This window comes from Hemicordylus capensis, chromosome 4 (genome assembly GCF_027244095.1).
Source record: "Hemicordylus capensis ecotype Gifberg chromosome 4, rHemCap1.1.pri, whole genome shotgun sequence".
Taxonomy (NCBI): Eukaryota; Metazoa; Chordata; class Lepidosauria; order Squamata; family Cordylidae; genus Hemicordylus; species Hemicordylus capensis.
The window spans coordinates 236,898,341-236,918,911 of NC_069660.1; the positions used below are offsets into that span (position 1 = coordinate 236,898,341).

The 20,571-nt window shown below is 42.6% G+C and overlaps 1 protein-coding gene across 3 annotated transcripts in view; it reads right to left on the reverse strand.

Moving 5' to 3' along the window:
* IMPA2 (inositol monophosphatase 2) overlaps positions 1–20,571 on the reverse strand; it is a 24,920-nt gene continuing 4,349 nt past the window's right edge. The window contains exons 3-9 of one of the 3 annotated variants that reach the window (XR_008306788.1): positions 19,281–19,385; positions 18,098–18,143; positions 12,669–12,777; positions 5,026–5,134; positions 4,374–4,525; positions 3,837–4,023; positions 1–2,091 (exon numbers count right to left, since the gene is read on the reverse strand). Coding sequence is in view for 2 of the 3 variants with exons in the window: in XM_053248754.1 (XP_053104729.1) it covers positions 3,908–4,023; positions 4,374–4,525; positions 5,026–5,134; positions 12,669–12,777; positions 18,098–18,143; positions 19,281–19,385 (637 nt within the window). In the remaining variant the exon portion in view is untranslated. Of the gene's footprint in view, positions 4,024–4,373; positions 4,526–5,025; positions 5,135–12,668; positions 12,778–18,097; positions 18,144–19,280; positions 19,386–20,571 lie in introns of all 3 variants that reach the window. The other 2 variants (XM_053248754.1, XM_053248755.1) reach the window with 2 other exon arrangements.

Consider the following 20,571-nt stretch of genomic DNA (forward strand, 5'->3'; position numbering starts at 1 on the left):
TACTTTTAGGTTTTCAGAATTCTTTATGTTGCAACACTGAGAAGGAACAACTCTTTATGTATAAAAAAATTGGTGCTACACAAAAGCATGATTCATTTCTGTATTTAGCATTTTGTTTGGCAGGGGTACATTCACCAGGGTACATTCCCTCTGCTACATAATGTTCCTATGAAAAACTTCCCTATAATATGTATAAAAACACAGCAAGACTGAGCTTTCATGAAATCACATACTACTGGTTTCAAAGAGGAAGGTGGGGAAATACATTTGACTCTTCAAATATCTTTAGTCAAAACTACATCCTATAGTTTCTTTCCTTTTCCTGTCAGAATGCATTTAACTCCTGTAGAATTTGCACAAAATCTACAATCTGAAACTTAGTCACTTGAAGCCAAGTAGCTGTGCTGAATAGTGATTATGAAACGAAACAACAGATCAGGAAATCTTTTTTAAATCTTGCATCTGCCATGAACTCACAAGGGTGTTCTAGGCAAGTCACTCTCTTTCAGCTATGCACAGCACCACCTCCAATTCTGCAATATGCAGCTATTGCCGATTTTACAAGATTGTTGTAAAGACAATATATGGGAAGTGCTTTGAACACTTAAAGTGCTACATTAGTTCTAATTACCAAGTCAACAGGGCTTAAGCGCTTATTGTCTTTTTTATAGTTGTGTGGTCTCTGTCTACAGTGAGGGTGCACTTGCACATCCTGTCCTAATCATTTCGTTACTGGCACGCCAGTTTGCTTCAGAACTACTTATGTTCTAGCTGCCAAGGTTGTGAAACTTCTTTCCTAACTAAGGTACCTGTACCTTAGTGCCTGCAGAATGGGAGAAAAAGTAATAGATCTTCCAGTCAGGAAGTTACAATGATGAGAAAGCTACGTGAGTTAAATTTCTTCATGGACATATCACTGGTAAAGGCACAGAAACATCTATCAGGAAAGGTGTCAACAGTGCTTTGAGTCAGAAAGTAAACTAAGACCAGCATTAAAATATAGCATGCGTTTTGCATTGGCACAAGAACTGTAGAGTTTGTTCCCAACAACTAAATTACACTGAAATCTTTGAACCATTTTGAAACAAAAGTCAAATTGATTCCAGTATTCTTAGGGCCTTTTTTTTTTTTTTTGCATAATTTGGTTTAATGGCATAATACAGTACTTAGTAGTTATATGCATTTGACACTTCTGCTGAAAATATCACATTTACCAAGAACCCAAGTTACAGCATTTATCACCTGGAAAAACAAAGATATTCCATACAGATAATGTGCTTGTTGCCACTCCTGTGTGAAATGTGACTGAGCAAGCAACTCAGTTACAGGCATCTATTGGATATTGTAGTGATGCATGGCAGTGCCCCCATCATATGGCTAAATTATTCTGATACTTTAAAACAAGGGTTATTTCATGTGTGGATTTGCTTCCCCTGCTGTACACTCCTAGCACTGGGGTCTTATGCAGTAGTACCTTTTTACAAAAAACCAGAACAGCAACAAAGTTATGTTCGTGGAACAATGTCTTGTCATTCTACACACTTTTTGTTATAACATTGGCAAGTTGCTTTATCAATTTGCACACTAGAGTGCTCAAAGCAACATACAAGCATCTCTTTATTTATATTTTTGGGGGCTGTGCACTTGCTTTCATATACTAAACACACATCTAGCCAAATAGGCTAGGTGGATGGATGGATGGATGGATAGTAGTAGTAGTAGTAGTAGTAGTAGTAGTAGTGGAAGCCTCAGCAAAATAGAGCTCTACCTACTTAGCAAGGGTTTTGGTTATATTTCTTTTGACAAAAAGGTAAGAATTTCTAATCCTAGTGTACGTATTGGGATAACTCACTCAAAACCCAATCCTGAATATAATTAAACATTAGTTTTAACCGCATCCATTTCCAATTAGTGGCTGGTATCCAGAGCAGAATTCCAATGATGCAGCAGGAGCTGTGTCCTTGCAGTGAAAGGCTACTCTTAATGCAGCCAGAAGCTTCTTGAGCAGCAGGTTGGGGGTGATCTCCCCTGTCCTTTAAAGGGTTCTTGTCCTTCCAGATATGTCCCAAGGGCTGTGAGTCCCTCATGTTTCTGGAAGACAAAAAGCACTTACGGATGCAAAGGAGACCAGCAGAACACACTCCCCCTCCCCTGTGCACGTGCCCTGTTGCTCAGAAAGAATCTGTCTGCAAGGACACAGTATTTTGCTAGATCCTCAGAACCCTGCTCTGCATGTCAGACAGTGTATTTAGGACTGAGGAATCTTAGTGAGAGACAGATTACATCAGGGCTAGTGTACTAGGTCAGGATGATGAGAATGAGGAGCAGCATTTAATCCTCACAGTTATAGGTGGTAACTGCTACTCCATATTGATTCTAAGGCCTAGTTCTCACATCAGATGAGGAAAACCTTTTCTGGACTGCATATTTCAGATTGCAGGTGAACATGATTGAATGCTCCTCCACAGATACAACTCCCTGCATATAGAAAATTAGTGTGAGGGAGAAGGATTCTAGCCTAGTCTTCACTCCAAACATGCTAGTTTTCTGTATTCATTGAATTTTTTTGTATAGAAGGAGCATCCAGTCATGTGATAACTGATCTTCAACAATAGTAGTAAAAGAGTTTGTGAGAACCAAGCCTAAATTAGATCCCATTTACATGCAGGGCTTGACTATTAAAACCCCATGGTTTTTATGAGTAACTGCATGAGCATTGCCAAGATTCTGCCGCCACTGTTTTTAGCATCTTGGTTGGATGACTCCCTTCAGTCCTTTGAATACACCTCTGTTCTTACTGTGCAAGCCCACAAAGTCCTATTCAAATAATATTAGCACTCAGTACAGCAACCTATCTTCTACTTGTATTTGATGGGCTCCAGTACATAAGAAAGCTAGGAAGCTGCCTTATACTGAGTCAGACCATTGGACCATCTAGCTCTGTACTGGCAGTGGTTTTCCAACGTTTCAGGCAGGAGTATTTCCCAGCCCTTCCTGGGGATGCCAGGGATTGAACCTGGGACCTTCTGAATGCAAAGCAGATGCTTTTCCACTAAGCTGTGGCTCCATCCTCTAGAAATCCTTTGTCCCATGATAGTGATTCAAATGACCAGAACGTCTATTGTACTGTTAAGCCACAAGTGCAAGATTAGGTATTAGTAAACTAGCTTTGTGCTGAATGTTAATGCTTCAGCTGAAACCATAATGGCCTGATATTATGCTGAATATTGATGTCCTTTCTGAATCTTTCTGGTCATTAAAAAGGAAAGAAAGAAGTCTGCTAAATTTATGTTGTGCTGCTTGGATAATGGAAAAAATAGTTTTTCATCTTCTGATCAGCATGACTATTTACATTATTATTACACAAAGATAATACACAATTGGGAAGATATGTACCATTAGCACTCTGTGTACCACATAAATAACAGTAAATATCTATAGATATATCCAATGCATTTTAAATTTAGCAAAAAGACTAATCACTATTTTTCTCAAGTACTGTTGGATGAGAGTTCTTTAGGCACACAATTTAAAACTACTTGTCCCCTGCTGCAGAACAAAAACAAATTTACCTGAGATCTGAAAGAAATAGTTTGTTATTAGTTGCATGTGTTGTTAAAAGCCTCTGTTTCAGACTCAGAGGCAAGACCCTAAATAAGTCTAGAATGTCCGTGACAAATTTTAAAAAGTACAGCTGAAATAAATTATTAAAAAGGGGCCAAGAAGCTTACAAAATTTTAAAAATTTCCCTTCACCTTTCCTATAATGCAAATAAAATAGTTTCATAATACTTCCGATATAGACAGTACAAGAAGCAGACTGTTAAAACCATTTACCCTATAAGCAACCCATCTTGAAAGGAAGTGAAGTAGTTCCAGGTTATTTCCCAAGAAACATTTAAGTCCAGTCAATTCTCATCATCTCGCCTATAGTAAATAGTCTGTATTTCCTGAGCTATGAATGTAGCCATTTCCTGGGTACCGGCTGCAACCACTCGGCATGACATTAGGTCTAGAGGTCCGCCTATATGGAAAGTGAAAACACATCAGTTAGAATTGGAAGTAATGTGAAGCCTTTCCTTTCTGACACAGTAAATACTCAGACTATTTTTTAGAATAAAGATATAGTCCATTAGGTATTGTTCCTGCTTTTCATGGAAATATGCGAAGGAGCAACATTTAATGGACTGCTTGATCCCTCAAGGTAAGTCAAATAATTGGCTGCAAGATTAAGAAGTCAGTGCATGTTTTTCCTTTTTTTAAGAAAAAGAAATTGCTCATTGTGCTACAGAACATAGAAGTCAGAAAGTAGTTTTGTTTGCTCTCTGAACATAAAGCCCATTCTTCCTACTCCTGAAAGCATATTTTGCTTACCTGAAGTATCCATCACAACACCACCTGCCTCTCTGATAATAACAGTAGCTGCTGCCAAATCCCAGCAGTGCAAGCCAAACTGGTAATATGCATCTGCAGCACCAGATGCTAGATGGCAGAGTGCCAGGGTAGCACTTCCAATTACACGAACCCTACAATAGACAGGGCAGGGCAGAAGAGGTTTGAAGTGGTGTTAAAATCATACAACAATCATCAAAATAAAAGAGAAAACCCATGTGTTCCTACCAATTATGAAAAGATCAGAAAATAAGTCCATTTTTGCACAATACTTATGCTGCACACCAAACTGGTACACAGAACTTCCCCATCAAGATTTCACATATCTCGAGAGAGAGAGAGAGAGAATGCACTCTCTCTCTCTCTCTCTCTCTCTCTCTCACACACACACACACACACACACACACACCAGCAATATGTTGCTGTTTGCATGTCCTCTACTGGAGAGCACTCTAACCACCATGCAAATACTAAAGAGAGAACTTCCTTCGTCAATGCTGGAGACCGTTCCAAGAAAGTATGGTGGTTCTAATGCCTGCAAAACTTTTGGTTAATTTCATTGGATTTGAATAGATGTTTAACACGAGTTGTTCTTATTTCCAAAGATTTATGCATTTTGTAGGATGAGTCTTACCCATGCGCTTGAGCCTTGAGTAATCTCTCCATGTTACTGAGAAATAGTTTCAAAGTCTCGGGGTCCCGTTTTGGACCAATCTCTGTTAAAACCAAGGCCTTTGAGATATCTGAAAACAACCAACCAGTTTGTATTAGTTAAAGAGTTTTTCAAAATCGATTTCTTTCAGTCTTTTGGTGTTTCAAGTAAGACTCCCTTTCAAGCATTGTGTGCATACATGTGTGTAGTTTAGCAATCATCTTTAATTACAAAAAAACCAAGACCTCAAAGCATTATCAGTTCTTGAGGTATTTATTTGAAAGCAAGTCTTGTGTACTTCAAAGCACAGTTACAGAATCTGCAATGATGCTTATCAAAAGAAATTCTAGATCCTCTGGCTATTCTATTGGGAAATACATTTCAAACCTTCCAGTCACAGATCGTCTCTTAACACACTATGTTGGTGAAACATAGTGTTGATGCACTGCAAACTAATGTTAAATATATTTTCTGAGCAAGCAGTTTGAGACATCATTAAGTAGCTATTAGGGATGTGCACGTGTAGTTCTTTGCAATGTGATCTTGAATTGAATCGCATAAACTGCCATGGCTGACCTGACAAATCAAACTGGAGTTGCTGTTTTTAAAAGATCCATGATTTGCCCATGGGGAATAATGGCGAACTCGAATTACCCCATTGTTCCCCATGGATAGGTCCTAGGGATACCAAGTGGGTTGGGCATGATGGGTGCTACCTCCCACCCAACCGACCAAATAAATGGGTAAGTGGGTGATTAAAGTTTTTCTTTTTTTACTTGCCCCAAACCCCATAGGATCCTATGGGGGTTTAGGTTAATTTCACATCATCTGCTTGCACATTTCTTTTGTGGGTTGGGTGGTAAGTAGCACCCATCATGCCATACCACCCCACCCACTTTGGTGTTCCTAGGACCTATCCATGGGGAACAATGGGGTGATTCAAGCTCCCCATTGTTCCCTATGGGCTACACAAGCAAAATTTACACATATTTTGCAACCCTGCCTTGAAAAACATGCAGAACAGAAGCACACACAGTGCCTTCCACATTTTGACAAACACAGTCCAAAGATGGCCAAAAAAGAATCACTGACCCAGAATCCACTGCCAGACACAGTAACATCACTGGCACAAGTCTCTCTCTCACTCACACACTTATGAGGCTGTCCTTACTTGCAACAACTGCCACAGCAGCACCCTTAGCAGCCAGCAAGCCATAAGCTCAACTAGAACAATGTCTTCAGCCACATTTTGACTGATTATACCTTTCAATGTAGAATGCAGTTTGCAGAGCAGTGAGTAAAGCACAAGCTAGTCTCAAGGCCAGACACGGAGCTCATCATAACAAACAACAAGAAATATTACACGGAGAGCTGCCACTGTCAATTTCTCACCACAACACTATCTCACAAAGAGACCAAATCACAACTCAAGGCAGGCACCCCCAAGTTCTGCCTTTGTCAATCCAAGATCAGCAAAACCAGATAGTTAACAGCAAACAATAGCACAATGAGCATAGCAAGCATATTATACTTAGTTACTCAATACTGGGGGGAAAACCACAAAATCAAACCTTCCTTCCATTCCTCCTGCTAGAGAGAGAGAGAGGAAGACAGAGCAGCAGTCATGGCCTGATGGACCAATAGTCTGACAAGAAAAAACCCTCTAGACCAGGGTTTCTCAATGTGTGGGTCCCCAGATGTTATTGGACTTCAACTCCCATAATCCCCAGCCCCAGTGGCCTTTGGTTGGTAATTATGGGAATTGAAGTCCAATTACATCTGGGGACCCACACGTTGAGAAACCCTGCTCTAGACTCTTACCATGAGAAGAAGTCTTCTTTCTTCTTCTCCAGCCTAAGCTTACATTGCCGCCTGCCTGTGTCTGGATAACACCATAGCCTCAGATTAGTGCTGGGCCCCAGCTGACAGCCTGACATGCATCAGGGCATCAGTTCATATCTCATTGTCTGTGGCCTGTGTACATGTCTGCTTGTGTCAGCAGCACTAATGGGCAGACTGACACATCTGGTATTTATTTATTTATTTAATTCATACCCCGCCCAAACTTACGTCTCTGGGCGGCTAACAACAATTAAAACACACAAAAAGTTAAAACAATTAAACATATAACACATATAAAAGTTAACACAATACAATATTTTAAAAACCATAAAATTAACCAACAGTATTTTTTTAATTAAAAACCTGAGAAGGCTTGGGTAAAAAAGCGCATTTTCAAATGTTTTTTTTTAAAATAGCAAGAGATGGGGAGGATCGTAACTCAGCAGGGAGCGCATTCCACAATTTTGGGGCAGCAGCCGAAAAGGTCTGTCTGTGTGACCACCAAATGAGTTGGCGGTAACTGGACGGACCTCCTCAGATGAGCTCAATGGGCGGTGGGGTTCATAACGAAGAAGACGCTCTCTTAAATACCCAGGACCTAAGCCGTTTAGGGCTTTATAACAGCACTTTGTATTTTGCCCGGAAACCTATTGGCAGCCAGTGTAACTCCATCAGCAAAGGAGTAATGTGGTCTCTCTCAGATGACCCAGAGACCAACCTGGCTGCTGCACTCTGAACCAACTGCAGTTTCCAGACTACGTACAAAGGCAACCCCACGTACAGCACATTACAGAAGTCAAATCTGGAGGTTACCAACAACAGAGGTACCACTGTTTTGAGGTCATTGATCTCGAGAAACTGACGCAGCTGGCGTATCAGCCGAAGCTTATAGAAAGCACCCGTGGTCACCACCTCAACCTGAGAAACCAAGGTTTGGAGTTGGCCAGGGTGGGGCGAGCTGCCAGTGGTGTTGTAGAGGGTGGAATGACTCACTGAGTTACTCACCCTCCAAGGCCAGCTTGGATTAGCCGAGCAGGGGAAAGATGACTTTGAGGAAGACCAGCCGCTCCACCATCTCAGCATCCAAACATTTATTTATTTACCTATCACATTTATATACCACCCCATCCAAATGGCACAGGAGCAAAAATAAACCTGTGAATCAGGCCATTAAAAACAAAACAATTTAAAAACAGTATAAAACCATTAACAAGTAAAACAGTTAAAAAACCCCGAGAAGCCAGGCCAAACAGAGAGGTTTTAAGGGCTCTCTTGAAGGCCAACAATGAAATCAAGCTACAAATTTCTGCTGGGAGTGCATTCCAAAGCCCAGAAGCAGCTACAGAAAAGGCCCGCTTCCAAGTTGCCACCAGATGTACCGGTGGTGGTAACTGGAGACAGACCAACTAAGATGATCTTAACGTACAGTGCAGATCATGCAGGAGAAGGCACTCCACAAAGGCAGCCCCATGTAGAGCTCTCAATCACCTTGCCCAACCATGGGAGATTGGAGACTAGCCTATAACTATCCATCACTAAGGGATTTAGGGAAGGCTTCTTAAGAAGCAGTCTAACCATTGCCTCTTTAAGAATACACCTCAGCAATGCATTTTTGCTATTAACTAGGCCACCTCAACAATCTCCCTGCTAGATAGAAGCATCCAAGTCCGGCAAAGATCCAGAGAACAAGTGGTAGGGTGCACTTAGCTTAAACAATCTGTTTATATTAGCACTGTATCATTTGTGCCATCCAGCATTTTATATGTTTTTATAAACTTTGCCCCCAGCCATGGAGAACACTCTCTCACTCTGTATGCTGGTTGGCAGGAATGATAGGAACCATCTGGCAACCACCCTCAAAGTCTAGCCATACTTGGTGATGTGTTGCCAAAAACTTGGTCAGCTCCATCTCCTGGCCTGCCACCAGTTTCTGCAGGTATTGCTCAGCATTGCCACAGGGCTTGATGGGCTCCTCCTATCCCCCTGGCAAGGTGCCAAGGAACTCCTCCATGAACCGCCAGGTGGAATGCAGAGGCAGAACCACCAGCTCACTTAGCCCTGCCAGGGACACCACACTGCTGGACTGGACTGGGAATGTGCACTAGGGGTGGAATGCCCACTCTAGCATCCTCCTCCTGGTTGTGCCTCAGCCTCCTCTCCTCTGTTTGCCTAACCACTTCAACCAGGAGTTCTCTCCACCTGGGCAGCTGGGCAGGGGTAACTGCTTTGCCCTTCTTCACATAGGCAGAACAAAACATGCGCTGCTGATGCACCCTAGGGGTTGCCGAGCCAATCCACCACTCCTGTCCTCAGCTAACCTGCCAAGGCGATTCCTTCCTCAGTGGTTAGCAAGGTCTGGAGCTCACCCACTGTCCTCTTGAGAAGAGTGGCGGGCAAAGCCTGGCTTGGCACACAAGTTGTTTGTGGCAACAGAGAATGGCTTGAGTGCCAAGAAAACGTTTATAAGGAGCACCCAGTCCTGGTTGGACAGGTCACAGACTTTCAAGTCACGCCTTCTTGCCAGGGCATAGATGTCCATATCTTGCTCCTGCAGGTACCAGAGCAAGAGAAAAGTTGGAACATCCTGAGGTATCAGGTGTTCCGGTAGGCCCAGCTCAAGCTGCCTTTCCTTGAGCATACCCTTTTCACTCTGGTGGAAGAATGCTACTATCTTCTGCGCCTCTCCACAAGAGCAACCATGGTGGCAGCAGGATGGGTGCCCAGCACCTTCAGCAGGGATGTCTCCCCTGGCCGCAGCCCCAGAAGAGCCAAGCGCATCCCATATTACCAGGTTCAGAGTGTGCGCCACAGACCCGATGGACACAAACTGAGCTTGCTCGGCTGCCCTAGTGATGTTGTGGCATTGCTGATGACCATGAACCGCCGGCAAACGTTTAGCTTCCTGGACAGCCATTCCCCCACTTGGCGATCCATGGCTACCGACAGCTCACCGGTGTGGTCAGTGTCCAGCACCACCACATGCAGCACAGACCACCTGTGCTCTGCTGCATGGGAGGGGCTGGTCATGCCACAAGATGTCCCCTCACTCCCATGCTCCCACCAGTATGCCGTGAGGGACAGGAAAGCAGTGTGCCTCCCACTGCAGCTGGTCCACGGATCTGCAGCAAAGTGCTGGTGTCAGATGCTGCTGCACACAGCAGCCCCAACACAACCTCCGTGCATGAACGGTACAGGGAGGGTACCACCTGCCAGCTAACGGTGGTGTGTGAGGAGATTTTGTGGTCAAGGGCAAGCAGCTGGAGAAGCTGGCATTCTCCACCACCTGGAATGGCTGGCTAGGCATCCAAAGTGATCATCTCCCCAATGGCCTGGGTGATGAGATGAGGCTCTGGGCGAACAGACCGTTTGCTCACTGACTGCAGAGGCAACTTTCCTTGCTTGGATGCAGGAGCAGGTTCCTTTCTGCTACCCGAGGACACACCAGGCCCTGATTGCCAGAAGAGCATGGTGATGCTGTTGCAGGTGCTGCAGCATCCCTGTCAAGACGCTTAGGGTCCTTCCACTTGCTGACCCATGTCCTGCAGTGGGTGCAGACAGCATGGTGTGGATCACCATGGCAGAACCAAGTGGTCCCATACCGTGCTGCTCTCAGTCCGGGACCATTTTGGTGGTGGTGGTACTGGGGCTGCTGGTTCATTCTGGGGGCCACTGCCACCCTCAGTCCTGGAACAACCTTCCTCCTGTTCCTCCTCAATCTTAGATGGGGAGGTGTCACACTGCCATGGGGGACTGGGGAGGATGGAAAGAACAATCTGGCTGGGCTAGCAGCCGACTCCTCCACTGCCACAGGAAGAAGAGCTTCTTCCCAGACAGGGGAGAAGCCCCACCCCCGCAGACTTTTATCTCAGCTGCCACAGGCAGGACTAGGCGCCTCTGGAGAGGTGAGCCTGAAGGAGTAGTTCCCATGCTGTCTCCCACCACAACCAGCAGCATCACCCCTCCCTCTGCCTGCCACCCTGCTCCTGGTTCCAGCCTCCTGGACATCTTGGGGTTTTTAAAAATTTAAGCCTCAACTCTGATGTGGGAGTGGGAAAAGAAGAAGCGTCTTTAAGGGTGTGTGGGACCAGGGTACTACCTGGGTGCTATATAGCACACAGTACTATCTATCTATAGCATTGTGGTGCACACACAGAAGCTAGACCAATCAAATCTCCCCCAAATAAAGAAACAAGCTTTATTGGGAGGGGCTGGTTACAAGCAAGAATAAGTAAAGTTCCAAGTAGAACCCAGTTAAAGCCACTGGTGCTGCTGGCACAATTATTTAAGAAGAAGAGGAAGAAGGAGGCGGCGGTGGCAAAAAACAGTTGCTGGCAGCACTGCAAATTAAAAAGATAAACAATCGAGTGAGCCAGATAAGCCTCTATCTGTCTCTCCTCACTCACGGGGAGCCAGGAAAGCCCACACCACCACCACCACTCTGCTCTCCATGCCGTTGCAGTCTCTCTTTGATCCTTTTCTCCTGAAACACAAAAGCAATGGCTCTCTCTGCCTCCAAGCAACCCATACATTCTCAAAAACCCTCCTTTGGCCTCCCCCCCTGCCCCCCAGACAATGGGGGCACAGTTGCCCATGCCAAAAATTTGAATGACAAGCCAATCAAGAAGCAAGGAGATCTCAAGCCAATCAGAAGCTAGTGCCAGAAAGCAAATCAGCAAGGGAAAAACACAGAGGCAAAATGATGCCCACAACACAAATCAATTCACGTTGAATCATGGCTGATTCGATTCGCCCTTGAATCAGGCCCTCCATTTTTTGCACATCTCTAGTAGCTATTTCAAATTGCACATCTCTAGTAGCCATTTCAATGGACTATCTGAATGCTGTGTCCTCCACAAGCAGATACATGACAGAAGTCCTAGTAGTGTAGGACCAATTCATTGCATTAAGTTCTTGGGAAAAATTCCCATTGATATTTGAATGCCTATTTCCCATCAAAATGAAAAAACAGTCTGATATTTTCCACTAGTTTTAGTTCTTAGTCACCTTTGAAGTTCCAAACTAATTTATTCAGTCCACCTCTCTTTAAAGAAGAGGCAAGAGTTTTTAAAAAATGAACTGGAATGCCAGCAGAGCTGCAGGGTTTCAGGACTAATGCACTCTAAAGCATGGGTTGCTTCAGACATCACAGCCCCAACATGGAGTGGATGCAGGAATACTTAAAATAGTATTCCTGCAGCAGCTCCAGAATCTGAGCGTAGCTTTTTAGGTAGTTTGACCTAATCATATGGAGACTCTTCATGTCAGCACCAGTTATTTGAACCTCTTATACTCACTCACCTGCCACTGAAGAGCTGCCCAGTCGTAAAATATCAAGCAGGATCAGTGCTATTATAACCATGTTTACCACATTTAATTTTAATTTTTTTGCTTTGTTTCAAATACAACTAAAATTTATAGCATAAGCAAATAGAAAAAAACCCACCCACACACATCACCCTAATCTCCATATCTGAAAACATATATACCCCAATATTTAAAAATAAAAAAAGGGAAAGGGAAGAGAGAAATATCTTCAAAATTCACGTAGTTCATTAAAATTGTACTTTACCACAATTTACAAAAGCCTCTTAAAACTCAAATTTGAGAAAGTCTGGTGTAGAACACTATATGTATTTACTATTAATATAATTAGAGCCAGAGTTACATGAAGTGTCTCTACTACAGAGATGAAAGGTTGGGTGGTATAGAAGTTTAATAAATAAATAAATAAATTGTAATACACAATATATTTCCGTTAGAGTGCTTACAAAATCCAAACCAACCTGTCACTTTTGATACCTGAAGTCTTTTGTCATTACAATATGCCCCTTGACCTCTTCTACCAGTGTATAAACGTTCTTCAGTGCAGTGATAAATTACACCAAATTCAAGCTTTAGGGTTTTGAGAAAGGAAAAGAACATGAATGCAACTTGCATTATATGTATTAGTATAAACTACTAACAGATATGCATTTAAAATAATGGCTATAATTGCAAGTTAAATTACAAACCATACTGGTTTTGACTACTTCAAAGTTTCATCCTTACATGCTATATCAAACATTATTCAATAATTTTATTTATTTATTTAAAATTGAGTGCATTTAGAACTGATTTCTCACTACAGGAAGGCCACCTTTTTTTTAACACATTGATGGCCACAACATGCAAAAGCAGCTTGCTCAACTCCATTGTTTGGAGTTTCTGAACTAGTCCCAGTCACCACCAGGAATAGAGAGTCTGGGTGCCAACTATCACCCAAACCCCAAAGCAATCAGACACTCCTACGATTTTTATGAATATCTGAAATATTTTTTATTATTTTTTTCATAGGGTATAATGGGACTCGAATCAGCCCATTATCCCCTATTGTGGAGCACCTAGGGATGCCAACTACCACCCAAACCCCGAAGCAATCAGACATTCCTCATAGGGAATAATGGGGTTCCAGCAAATGTGAGGTGTTCTCCGTGTAGATTCTCTGGTAGCAAATGAGATTTTCAATGACAAACCATGAATCCACCCTCATTTGCTACCAGAGAATCTACACTCAGAACACCTCAGAAACAACAAAACCCTGTACCGCATGGGTTAGCAACTCATGGGGGTGGTTGGTACCCTCTGTGCACTACATCACCACTTGCTCTGGGCCACCCCAGCACCCCGCAAGTGAATTTATGGGGCTGGTGAAACCTTCATTCTTCCCTATGGAGAAAAACCTTAAAGACACGTAAACTTCAAAAATCACTTAAAAACCAGCCCTTTGCCCAATTTCTTTCAATTAATCTTGGTAGCTTCCTTGTCCCCCTTGGGAACTACCACCCACCACACTCTGCTCTAGGCCACCCCTTTCCCCCCGCAATGTGAAGTGATACATTTGCTGGAATCCTTATTATTAAATGAAGTGATACATTTGCTGGAATCCTTATTATTATTCCCTATGAGGAATTCAAAAATACTTTAAAAATTCACCAATAATTGGAGGAGTGTCCACTTGCTTTGGGGCTTGGTGGGTGGTAGGCACCCCTGGGTGCCTACCACCAACCCCACCTTTGTGCCCCTAGGTGCTCCACAATAGGGGATAATGGGCTGGTTCAAGTCTCATTATACCCTATGAGAAAAATTGAACATATTTCAAATATTCATAAAACTCATAGGAGTGTCTGATAGCTTTGGGGTTTGGGTGGTAGTTGGCAACCATGGGTGCTCTACAATAGGGAATAATGGGCTGGTTTGAGTTCCATTATACCCTATGAGATTCCCCCCCCAATTCATTAAAATCGTATGAGTGTCCAATTGATTTGGGGGTTGGGTGATAGGCACCCATGGGTGCCAGCTACCACCCCACCCACTTTTGGTGGTTCAAACTGCTTCAAACCGAACCCCCTCAGTTAAGTTCGAATTTGAACCTGCAGCTTGAACCTGATGGCTGGTTTGGTTCGCATTTGAACCATCGAATCGAACCGGTTCAAATTTGAACTGGTTTGCACATCCCTAATGGGTTTATAGCTGCATGTCATTAGGATTCTTGCCAACAACTAAACATGCAGTTCCACTGAATGATTGTCCCAGATGCACCCTGAAGTATATGGTGTGGCATTCCACTCTGCTGTAGTGTTATTTTCAGTTCCATTCTAAAGGCAACTACATGTAATGGTGGTAGACCTCTCTCTCCCAATGTGGGTCACTGCCAAACACAAATAAAGGAGGGGAGGCAGTTTCAAGTGGAAAAGCAGTAGGCCTGAGAGGGCTGCTGAATCATTGCTGTTCAACAGACAGACTCAGAAATGAGTCAAGGAAGCTAGAGGGAAAAACCATGTAACAGGAAGAGCTGTGGTGGTGGCAAAGAGTTCATCAACCCACCCTCAACTCTGACACTTGAAATCAGCTCCACTCTCCAGTTTACAGGTGATTAGCAAGTGACCCACACTGCAAGACAGACCCACCATTGCCATATTCCACCCTGGAAGTTAGTAGCACACGGGGCTGAATACGTAGGTTAGCTCCAAGGTGACTGGGAAATCTACAAGTATGGAATGCTGGGTAGTCATCCCATCCCAATTTGTCTTCCAGATGCTCTGCTATGCAGTGGTTTTGTCCTTCCCATCTATCATCTAGCAACAATGGCAGATCTCTGTTGTCTCACAGTTTGCTCTTTCCTTCCTAGACCAGGGACTGGAAGCAAAGAAAGAGCGCACTGCACTGTATTTCCTATCAAAATGCAGTGCAAAACAATGGCAACTACTCAGCCCTTAAAAGACTAGTGCAGAGTGATTATTTTGCTAATCCAGGCTTTGACATCTGGACAGTCACCTACGATTTTTCTGCAACATGTACAAAACACAGAAAAGAGCAAGGAAGTATCAACTTGGTTAATTTTGTAAGGAAAATGGCTAGCCTTATCTCAAGTGACACATTTTAATAAACATCTAGTGATATTGGTGCTAATAAAATGTAACTTTTATGAATGAAACCCTTGATAAAATTGATCCCCAACACTGAAGGGTAGATTTTGGTTATTAAATGCATATTTTTTGAATTTAAATCTAGATTTATTATTATTTTTATTTATTTAAAATATTTATAGCCCACCCCTCCAGTACACTACTGCTCAGGAGAGTTCACCACATTTATAAAATAGTTACAATGTAAAATCAGACTAATAAAATTAACCAAATTAAGCTAAACAAGTTAAAAATCCAAGCTAAAACCACAATCAGAATTACAGATTTTAAAATTTCAAATTAAATGTTTCAAAAAACAAAAAAAAACCCTAAGAATTGTAAGAACTAAAGAACCTATCTGATATAAGCAACAGGTAAAACATTAAAAAGCCTCTTAATTTTTTTTTTTTAGTTTTTTAAAAACATTGAGGGAGGAAGCATGGCGAAGCGCTACAGGGAGGGTGTTCTAGAACCAAGGGGCCACAACTGAAAAGGCCCTATCTCTAGTTCCCGCCAGTGGTGGGGCCATAAGCAGGGCCTGAGATGATGAGTAGAGGGCCCTGGCAGGTGCATATGGGTGAACGCGGTCTGACAGATATCCCAGCGCCAAGCCACGTAAAGCTTTAAAGGTCATGACCAGCACCTTGAATCTAGCCTGGAAGCGGACCAGTAACCAATGAAGCTGCTACAGGATGTGTAGGATACTCATTAAGTGATTTGAACCCATGAGCATCCTTATGGCAGTATTCTGAATAAGCTGAGCTTCCGAACCGTCTTCAAGGGCAGCCCCACGTAGAGTGCCTTGCAGTAGTCCAATCTGGATGCTAACAAAGCATGAGTGACTGAGGTCAGGTCCGATTTCTCCAAGTAGCATCACAGCTGGCATACCAGCCGTAGCTGGTAAAAGGCACTTCTGCACACTGCCACCCCCTGAGCCTCTAAGGACAGCGTCGGATCCAGAAACAGCCCCAAGCTGTAGACTTTGTCTTTCAGAGGGAGTGTGACCCCAATCAAGACCAGATGTACCTCACTGCTCGGATGAACAGTTTTACCAACCCAGAGCACTTCCATCTAATCTGGATTACATTTCAACTTGTTTGCCCCCATTCAGTCCAAAACAGCCTCCAAGCCCTGGTTCAGAGCATCCAGTGCCTCCCTGGTATCTGCTGACTTAAAAGATAGGTAGAATTGGGTGTCATCAGCATATTGATGGCACCACAATCAATACCTAAAGATGACCTCTTCCAGAAGTTTCATGTAGATGTTAAACAACATCTATTCTAGGGGACAGAATAGATCCCTGTGGCACCCCATAGGCCAAATGCCAGGGAATGGAGCAGGCATTCCCCAGCACCACTTTCTGAGTACGACCCTCAATGTAGGGGCAGAACCACTGTACAACCATGCCCCCCAAGTCCCAATCTGGAGAGACGTCCCAGAAGGATACCATGGTCAATGATATCGAAAGCCACTGAGAAGTCCAGGAGAATCAGAGTCACACTCCCTCTGTCTATCTCCCGGCGTAGGTTTCCAAGGCAGTTTCCATCCCATATCCAGGTTGGAAGCCAGACTAGAAAGCTTCTAAGTAATCAGATTCATCCAGGGCAGTCTGGAGCTGAGACTCCACCACGCTCTCCAACACATTGCCCAAGAAGGGGAGGTTAGAAACTGATTGAAATTATTCAGGTCATCCCTGCCACTCATTGACCCAGTCCCTCCCTAGAAGCTTTCACCAACCATGAAGGACAAGGGTCGAGCACGCACGCAGTAGGTGTTAATGGAACTGGCCCAGGGGTGTTTGGTCAGCACTCCAATGTTCAGGCTTTGTGAGTGAATTAGCTCTTAAAGGGGGTCAGCTCCACCAGTTTTAATTTGGTGCAAATGTTTGGACTCAAGAAATGACTGGATTGAGGCAGGATATTGTTTAAAAAATAAAGAGAAGGATTTGAGGGAGGGGGAATACAGGAAGAGAATTGTGTGGTTAAAGCAATAAAAGTACGTTATTAAGCAAACTAACTATGGTAAGGCGTTTCTAACTTTAAAAAGCAATAAAGTACATTTCTAAATAAATCAACTTTAATGAGGCGTTTTAGCTTAGAGTCTAATTGTGTAAATTCCCAGGTGGGCAAAAGAAAGAGGCTTGAGAAAGGCATGGGGGTAGCTTGGATTTAAGAAAGAGATAGATGGGGGGGTGCCCAAGAGTGGGCAAAAGTTCACCTGATCTGGACGATGGGACCTCAGGACTTCGGAGAGGGCTGCAGAGTCTTGTCCTCCGAAGCAGTGTGGTGGAAATCAGGAGGGGTGCGGGTATTAGTAGAGGCACCCACACAAGAAGTGTTTCTCTGTGGGTCCAGCTTCCTATGGATGTGAGGCAAGCTGGGCGGATTGGCATGAGGACTGATCTGGAAAATGGCATGAAGAACTGAACACAGCCTAGCGTGGCCTGTGAACAGTAAATTGCCCAAGAATTCAGTGATTTCAAATTCTTTGTTGGTTGTGAGAGAGCATAAAGAGTGCTCAATGGAGTACCAAGTACAGCACACGATGGAATATACAAGGAATACACTGGGTCATGGAAGCAGGGATACTTATATCCCAAAACATGCCTTGGGGGCACATTCAGGGTGTGAATGTATATAAAAAGTTTCATTCATAAAAGTTACATTTTATTAGCACTAGGATCACTAGATATTCATTAAAATTTGTTACTTGTCCCAACCGCTACAACTAAAAACTATCTTACCAACTTACAGAACATTATCTTATACCTCTTGGTTAACAGCAAATCCGATGCTAACAGCCACAGTCGGAAACCTGTGCAAATAAAATCAGTTGTAGTTGTTAATATTTTCTGAATATATTGAAATCCCATGTTTAGCTACCACTGTGACTGTATTTAGTTTTCAGATATTTTATTTATTTATTTTATTTTTATATTTATATCCCACTCTTCCTCCAAGGAGCCCAGAGTGGTGTACTACATACTTGGGTTTCTCCTCACAACCCTGTGAAGTAGGTTAGGCTGAGAGAGAAGTGACTGGCCCAGAGTCACCCAGCTATTTCATTTCATTTCATTATTTTATTATTTACATTTATATCCTGCTATTCCTCCAAGGAGCACAGAGCAGTGTACTACATACATTAGTTTCTCCTCACAACAACCCTGTGAAGTAAGTTAGGCTGAGAGAGACGTGACTGGTCCAGAGTCACCCAGCTAGTATCATGGCTGAATGGGGATTTGAACTCGGGTCTCCCCAGTCCTAGTCCAGCACTCTAAGCACTACACCATGCTGGCTCCTCGCATATGAAACCTTGCATGTTCCTAACTTTTTTGTAACTCAAAAAACATTGTCAATATTTATCTTTTAACTACACTTTGAACCGAGAAAGGATTGGTGACATCCTAAGCCTGTAGACCAGCTTATCAGTGACCTTCCTAGTGCAGCTGATGAATGTGACACAAATAGTTTACTATTCCTTAATAAATAAAATGAGCAGGTAACAATTTCATCTTTTTGCTTTATGGCTGAGTTTGGTTCATCATGTTTTACACCATTAGACCAGAATATCAAGATAAATGATCCATTAGCATTAATGATACATTAGTTTAATGGTTCATCAGTGGTACGCCACCATTGCTTCCAATTTAGTGCTCCTGGAGGCAATATCTGGAAGAGCACCAAGTGACTAGCACAGATATTCAAAACAACATGGAGAAGTGGTTACTTTGATAACATCTTTGCCTACTATGCAAAATCTCATAATTAAGTAATTAGTGAGTCAGGATACACACATTTAGATGAAATCAGACACTTTGTTTGACAGATGCTTGAAAAGGCAACATTAAAGCAAACCTAACTCACCGGCTGGACAAAGAAAAATACCTTCAAGCAAGAATGACATTTAAGAAATAGAAGGCTTAGGTTCACACAGCACAGTCTGTGTATTTACCTATGTACAAAATTGCAGGTGCCATCGACAGGATCAATAATCCAAGTAGGACTGTCATTGAGTACGCATTTTGAACCAGCAGCAGTAGCTTCTTCTGCAATAAACCTATAATTCATGTGTAGTAACATCATGGATTAAAAAAAATTAAAATCACTGTTTTGTTTATTGGAGGAATATTTGGGTAATGTTATATTTTGAATTACAGTCTGGCTACAGATGGTCTTCAGATTGTTTACTCTAGTGCTCAAAAACTGAATTATTCCATTGCCTTGGTGACTGTTAGTCATACATCTCCATCGCATAATCACCAAATTGTATCGTTAAGAGGTGTGCTTACAACTTCTGTAGAAGTTCCTCTTAGTTCACACAAGAAATAACTAGTTATAGAATGTTGCAATCCTGTCTGGGACTGCAACATGGAGAGGTTAGGCCTTTTTCCTACCCAAACTAATCCAATCTGCTATTTGCCCCCAAAGTGAGTATTTTTAGCAAATGGCATATTGCAGGAGGCAATTTTTAGCAGGAAAAAAGTGGCACAAGGGGAAAGAGTTAACTTCCCTCTCTCCATGGCCTCAATCAGGAACTGATTCTGGCTGTTCTTAAAAATAAATAAAGACCTTTCTAGTTATAACCACACCTAGGATCACTAGATATTCCTTAAAATTTGTTACTTGTCCCAACAGCTACAACTGAAGACTATCTTACCAACTTACAGAACATATCTTATACCTCTTGGTTAACAGCAAATCTGATGCTAACAGCCACAGTCGGAAACCTGTGCAAGGCTGTTAACTTGATTAGGTAAATATCTAACTTGAATCTAAGAATAAAAGACATGCAAGACAATGACAGTATTGTCAAACATTTATTGCACTATTTGCACACACGTGTAAACATTGCTAAGGTGGGATAGAAAGCAGAAGAGAGCTTTGTTACATTACACTTATTTTCCATCTAAAGCAAGCATTACAGATGTGGGAAATGCAAACACCAGTTTTAGTGTTACTTGTGAACACAGCCTTCAGCTCCAACCTGCACAAAGCAGCATCAAGTTGTGCAATGTGATCCAGAACGGAATGAGTTACTATTTTTTCTATCCTCAACATAACTACTGTCTCGTTAAATCTAAATGCAGGTCACATCTGACAGATATTTTAACTAGGAATTACAATCAAAGTTTACAAGTTTAAAAAAAACCAAATGTGAACAGATGTCTACTAAGATTAGGCTAAGAACTACTGTACTATATTTATTTCACTAAAGGAAACCTAATCTGGATTTGAGAAATCAT